At 40.4% G+C, this 7,047-nt stretch overlaps 1 protein-coding gene across 1 annotated transcript in view; it reads right to left on the bottom strand.

Moving 5' to 3' along the window:
• Nucleotides 1–3,184: 3,184 nt before the first annotated feature.
• EIF3F (eukaryotic translation initiation factor 3, subunit F) overlaps nt 3,185–7,047 on the bottom strand; it is a 4,091-nt gene continuing 228 nt past the window's right edge. Inside the window, exons 2-6 of the mRNA XM_008940689.1 lie at nt 5,922–6,059; nt 4,948–5,039; nt 4,606–4,742; nt 4,353–4,466; nt 3,185–3,593 (exon numbers count right to left, since the gene is read on the bottom strand). Of these exons, the coding sequence (XP_008938937.1) occupies nt 3,516–3,593; nt 4,353–4,466; nt 4,606–4,742; nt 4,948–5,039; nt 5,922–6,059 (559 nt within the window). The 3' untranslated portion in view covers nt 3,185–3,515. The remainder of the gene's footprint in view (nt 3,594–4,352; nt 4,467–4,605; nt 4,743–4,947; nt 5,040–5,921; nt 6,060–7,047) is intronic.

Below are 7,047 nucleotides of genomic sequence, written 5' to 3'. Positions count from 1 at the left end.
CTACCCAGAGAAACACGTAGTATTAACTCTCTTCTTCAGTCACATGAATGCAGAATGTCAAATTTCAATTGCTCTTAGATCTTATTCTCATCCTGCACACCACCAGAACTGTTCTGTGCAGCATCAATCCTCAGTATCTGATGGCAGTCGTGACTGTTGCCTACTCCCTATACACTAGTATCTCTTGAAGAATTATTTAAATGTCATCTGCAAGTCTTGCAGCTAAACCATCAGGGAGCTTCAATTTCCACTGTGGTCCATCATCCACCTTCTACCCCTGAGACTGTCATCAGGTGAGACATCCTGGAGCAATGCCAGCTCTCTCCTGCACTTTTAAAGTGGCATTTCTCTTAAAGACAGTCCATCCTGCAGGCAGGGATGTTGGCAAGTAAGACAGAGTGCTTCCACGTGCTTGTAGGTGCGCTTGCTCAGAGATGCAGAGCAGCACAGCCTTACTACACTGTGAAGACATCAGAACAAAGCATAATAATTAAAAGCTAATTAAACTGTGGGCTGTCAAGAGGTCACCATGCTCACTGGAAAAAAAAAAAAAAGTTTCATTGCCTCTCTGTACTGCTGAGAGATGCTTTGCTGAAAACACCATTCCATTGTTCAAGCCTGCTTTACATGTCTGAGAGGGCTTCAAGGCAGCAAGGTGGACTGATGTTATACATCTCCCCAACTTCTAAGTACACAGGATGCCAAAAGGGAACAAGAGAATCAATTGTAACAGTAAACCCTATTCTGAATGTTGTTACTTATCTCGAAGAAAAGAACTTTTCAAGGAGAACCTCATGCTGAAGTTTGTGCTGACATGCCCATGCCAAGATCAGGTCAATTAAACTAGGGTACAAAAAAAGATCTTATCGTCACTTGAGCAATTAAATATGTGAGTGCTAGGAGCTGGTTAACAGAGCCATTTAAGCAAGGTATTTTAAAGCCTAGTTCTTAGCAGGAAAAACATGCACGTTGCCAGAAATAAACGTGTAGTAATGTCCAGTAAAGTTGTACTCATGCAGAGAAGCCATGTAAGAAAACGCTGAACATCTCAGAGGACAGAAAAGTTATTTATTACATTAGTGAGAGCAATAATATGACTAAATGTATATACAGTGTATATAGAAGCATACCCAGAGAACTATGTGACTATTTAAAGCTAGACTTTGCCCAAGTTATTTGGAGCAACACATCCTAAACAAACAAAGAGTAAAAAGTCCCCTAATAAATCCACAAAATCTGTGGTTTATAAATCAATACTAAGTTAAAACTAGAAATCCTTGGTGATGTTTCTTGACTCCCAAGCTTTGCCTGCCAGATTTTCTATGGAATTTCAGTTTTTAGATAGATTTCTGTAAAGTAGAACAATTAGAATGAAGTACCTTTAGGAGTTCCTGCCTAGCTTTTCAAACTGCAGAGAAGGAATGCCTCCTAGGTAACAATACAGGCCAGGCTTTACAGTTAAGCAAAATGGTGCATTACATTGGTGTTTGCAATATTCTCTTTCCTAAGACTGGCTACTGAAATTTGAAATCAGGCATTCAAAATTCCAGAGCCAAATTAAGGTTCACAATGTGCCACTCCCCCAGTAAAAAGGGACAGAATGAACGAGATCAGATGCAGGATTTTTATAAAGGACAACTGTGTTTTTCCTACTCCAATTCCATCTGGCGTACAGCTGAACCTATGGATTGTGGCCTGACACCTCTACTTTGCAGTGAATCTTTCTACCTAGGAAGACATAACTTCAGTCCCTTATGACATATCATCGTTAAGTCTTCAGGTACTTCTAAGGAATGGCAAATTCCATAACAGCTTTTCTTTATCAATGATCACAGATTGATCTTTTGTCTCAGAAATTTGCTTTTTGTGCTCAGCAGCTTATTCAACAGTATATTGTTTCAACTTGCAGAGCATTAAAAATGTTTCTTCATACATTTTACTAGTTTCCTGCAGAGGATAGATCAAGGAAATACTATTATCCTTTCCCTCCCTGCACCTTTTTGCTAGCTCTTTTCCTCTATTTCAAGGCTTACTTTAAGACACCCTGACCTGAAACTTTGTGTAACAGTTAAGTGGCTGAGGTTATGAATATTAAGTGCAAAGAAGAGAAGGGAAAACAAAATATTTTTATTCAGACAAATAAAAAACACGAGCAGAGTTTTGACATGTATTTAACACTCCCACATAACGTTTTCAAAGAGACTGGTGAGATCAGTTTTCATGTACCTTGTCCTTCCAATTGGAAGTTAGGATTTAGCACTGAGTCACTGAGGGAAGTTCTTCAGATTGGAATAACCAGTATAGGATCTTGGGTTACAAATTCGTAACCCAACCCCCATTCTTGAATTTATCTGGCAAATTAGCACAACAGTTATTTTGGGGAACACTGGCTTTGCAGGCTTCTCTAACATTTCCTATTCATTTAACAAAACAGAGGCATCAGAAACAGTAATTAGGTAGAAACAGTTATATTGTAGAAAAGGGAACTTACTCTATTAGACAAAACCTCCTCAATATGGCTAAATAGACTTCTAAAGGCTATGTTATTAGCCAAGCCTGCAAAAAGTTCCAGCTGAGATTGGTATTGCCATTCAGCTACAACTAATTTAACGTGAAAGATTTTGGGGAGAAAATCATAAGTTTCTGTTCAGAGAATTTTAGCAACAGTACAAGGTCATAAACCAAAAAAATCCTATTTGATGACACCCAGCTTTTAACCTCAAAACTTCATAAGGTGTGGTTTTGCTGTGGATATCTCTTTTGCAGAGATAGAAACTTGCTCAGCCACAAATGCTTTTCAAGCCCATGGACTTGGTTGCTAGTTTAATTCTCTGAACCCCCACTTTATAAGGGGCTAATGCTATTGACCTTGATGACCTTTCCCAAAGGGTCAGATGTGCATAGGAATGATACCATGATGTAACCTGGGTTCACCCTGTCAGTACCCTGCTGCAGAAGGGTGTGCACACACCACCACCCTCTAGTCCTGCATGGAAAAGCCTGTGATGTGCCACACAGGCAGCCACGCCTTCCATGTGCTGTCAGAGCTGGAAAAAAACCTGCAAAGCCTGCAGGAGCAGAGTTGACTTGCATCCACTGCAGTTTTCTTTCCTGATGCCATGATCTACTTTTTTATTTTTCAAAAGTGGATTCCCTATGCAAAAACAAGCAGAGTTTTTTTCTGGACAGAAGCCATTCTTTCCATTCCAACGGAACTTTTATTTCAAATACATTCTTACAATAAAGCCATATTTTGTTATACAAGTAGATAAACCCAGGAGACAAAATATTCATGTATTCCATTTTAAAATATTGGGATCAACTAAATAAACTGTAGCCATTCCCATTAATTTCCTACACGATGTGAGGAACTTTCCAGGGCAATGGAAATAAAGATGTAAACCAAGTCATCCAGGGAATTAAATTACGGTCCAAGGAAATTCGTGACAACGCCATAGAAAAGTGTATCTGCTCATTCTTTAGGCTTTTTGAAGGGTAGGGTGGCATAAGTTTCTTTATAAACTCAGAAGTTTTTCATTGAGAGCAATCTGTGACTGTGTGAGGTTTGCCAAGTAGGTTACCATCAGTAGGTCCTGAGAGGGGAAAAAAAAAAAAGCAATGGTGATCAGAAACATTAATGAAGATGGTAGCCCATTAGAAAGTTGCAATTTTAACACCTGTAAAGCAGTTTACAATTGGCTACTAGGAATACTGTTAGTCCTGAAAGTCCTGCACTGAGGAATACCTTCCTCACAGGAAGGTGGTTTTGGTATTCCTAGAATATAAAACACTGCTTGTGAAATTTTAACTCCGAGTTCACCCATGTTAACCAGGCAAGTCAAAGGGTATAAGCACAATTAAAAATTTGTCCTGGTCTTGCAGACTGTGGGTGAACAACATATTCAGAAACTTAGCTTTTGCTTTCCAAAAGTCTGTTACAGAAATAAGGTAGCACACTAAAACCTTCTTTATGTTTTAAGTGATATGCAAGGAGACAGAACTTCAGCTCAGGCAAAGGGAGCTGGCAAGTCAACAGTTATCCTGGAAATCAACACTGCTTTAAGGTTGGCAATTCATATTATCCAATCTTCTGAAAGAAGAACTGGTGCCAACTTTCAGATTACTTGCATAATTCCCACATATTTAAAACTTATTCTCTAATTTGCAGTTGCTTGCAAGATGAGCTCCTTTATCCACCTTAGCTCTTAAAGCATCAAACTACTGACAAGAGAGGACTGTATTTTCTGTTAATGTGTTTGTACAAAAAGATTGTTCAAAGTCCAATTTGTGTCTGTACGACAAATTTTCAAAACTGCTGCCAATACACTGTAGAAATGACATGATGAACTTACATTGATATTGCTGTTCAGCATTGTCTCAAAGTCCTCTGCTGAAATCTTTGGCACCTGGTTAATAAGATCCATCAGGAAACGCCCAACGGTGTTGTCAGCAGCCAAAATGCCAGACTAAGCATAAGAAACACACACTTCATAATGAGTAAAACTCAGAAAGTTTATGGCCCAGAGAGAGAATATATAAAACAAAAAATAAGATGCAGAAGCCAACATCAAACTTATTTGCTGGCTCGTAAAAATCTGGCCTTACCAAAACATCCTCTGCATACTGCAGCACCATGGTCAGGGTATCCTGAATCCTGGCTGATGCTGACCCCACCTGCTGCAAGTCACTGGACAAGCCAATCACTCGATTAGGGCTAAAACAAGTCTTCATGATCAGATCCACTGGAAGCAAAAGAATGCTCAGTGAAAAACCTGACTGCCACAGAAAACGGTTCCAATCTTTAACCTATTGAAGAATTTTAGGATAGCTTCACCAAGACAGTCTAATTCCCAGTAGAATTCCCAGAATGACATTTTTACCAGGGTAAAAAGCATTTCAGCAGCATCCCAACCACAGTTATAACCAAAATAGGAAGAAAACATTCACCTCCTATCCGCTCTGTATCATAATAAACGTATTTCACTGTTAGAGGTGTGAACATCACGCCCATAGTTTTACCAGGGACTCCCATTGGAGCACTAGGGAAAAAAAAAAGAAAGAACAACGAAATGTTTTCAGTGTGGACACATTTAAGGGAGGAAGTAGTAGATTTCCAGTCTCCATGATCTCTGTTACCACCGAAGTGCGAATGCGAGCAGGTTACTCATTCATGCTAGGATCAGCAGCATTAAGACAACGGAAGACTAAGGAGAAGAAATCAGTCCTGGCTTACTATTAATTGCTTATTTTCATCCAGGAATATTCCTAGCTGGTCTGACATTTGCCAGCATGAAGGCATAAAGGGTTAAGTACTATCTTCCTTTTTAGCCACTGTTCCTTCTTGCTTATAGAGCGGGTATTCTATCCTGAAATACTCCACTCTTTGAGAAATCACTTAAGAAACAAACAATTATGACAAAAATTAAAGTACAAAGCACCCTCAACACTTTTGCTGTTTCTATTATTCAAAGGATTTGAAGTTCATTTATGCTTTCAGTAAGATGTCATGGAACTGCTTTGTTTTTGAAGATGCACAGTCAAGAAGCAGTACAAAAACCTGGGTTTTATCCTGAAAGAAGAAAGCTCTTCAGCCAGTACTGGGAAGAATAGTTATGTAAACCAGTTTGATTTCTCAGTATTTAAACTTCATGGCTAATTGATCAAAATGGAAGGTCTTAATGGGAAGACTGAACAAGAAGATGCTGTTTCAGTTGTTTTAACTGCACTAGTCCTTCAACTTGTATCCATAAACTGCCAAACATTAAACCCCAGCGACTACAGGCTGTCATTCAGACAGCGCGGTGAAAGTCAGCGGCACGTGGGATGTATGAACCCTGTGAAATGTCATTAAGATGTTCAGAAAAGTTAAAGTGAATCAAGTCACCATTGCCAAAATTCAGAGACGCAGCCTCCCGGCGTACCTGACGTAGGCTTTGATGCTCATGCGTGAGTTCTGGAGACTGGTGTCCACAGTGAGGTGGATGGGGTTGTGTGCTTCCCGGCTGTAGTACTCATGGATCAGGACAGAGTGTTCTGTGATGTCGTGGCCTGTTGCATACCTTCAAAAGAGCACAGGCTGAGGAACCATTTTTCCTACCTTCAAGCGCCCCGTGTTTCAGTATTGTTGGTCTTTAACAGGTTTGTATCCTAAAACGCCAATTTCCAAACACTGAGCTGCAGAAGCACACTAAATACAAGTGTTTTAACTAGAATAGTTGCAGTTTTATGGTCATCTGTCCTAGAATTGTAGGAATCACAGGACGAGCACACCCCTGCCCAAAACATGCACAGGGCCAGTGCTGTAGTACCAGCCATGCAGAGTCAGTACAGTTGACATCAGACACCCAAGATTCGGTTCTCTCTCACAATGTTCTGGACCAACTCTATTTCTGTGTCAGTCAAAGCATGCCAAACAAATTTAGACCAACCAAGTAGATCTTCCACAAATGAAGCCTCCCTCTGCAGGAGGTGTAACTCGTTACTCTGGCTCCTTTAGCTGCTCTGCAATTAGCTTCTCACATACACAGGAAGACTCCCGTCATCAGACCTGCACTGTAGTGTGCCATTAGAATGCTGTGGAGGAGCTTTGCTCCACAGGAACAGAACTAAGCTGTCTTGTAGAATCAGAGAAGCATCAAAAAACTAACAAAGCTGCCCACACACTCAGACACAGACTGTTTCTTACACCCTACTGATGTTGCTTTGCCTCTCCCACAGAATACTTCCACCGCTCCCCAGCGGAGAACTTTTGCACGCTCGAGCTGGTACCACTGATTCCTCCTGAGGCCTCTGACACTTGAAAATACTCTTTTGTGTTCTCCCTTCTTTCTAATCAGTTATCTTCCACACTGCAGATGGTATTAACAGGTGGCTAAGTTCTAACAAAGCTGTGCAAGCATTTTCTAACTCGTCACTCTTCTGTGACACCTGTGCTAGGGATAAACAAAAACAAACCCTGGAAGTCTCCAGTACCATCTTTTCCTCTTATGAATTCCAGGAGCTTTACACTTGACTCTTAACAAGAGTTGCAAGATCCTCCTGTCACAA

This window comes from Merops nubicus, unplaced genomic scaffold (genome assembly GCF_000691845.1).
Source record: "Merops nubicus isolate BGI_N331 unplaced genomic scaffold, ASM69184v1 scaffold48055, whole genome shotgun sequence".
NCBI classification, from domain to species: domain Eukaryota; kingdom Metazoa; phylum Chordata; class Aves; order Coraciiformes; family Meropidae; genus Merops; species Merops nubicus.
Note: the sequence above shows the minus strand (reverse complement) of the source record. Positions and strands in the feature narration are given on the sequence as shown.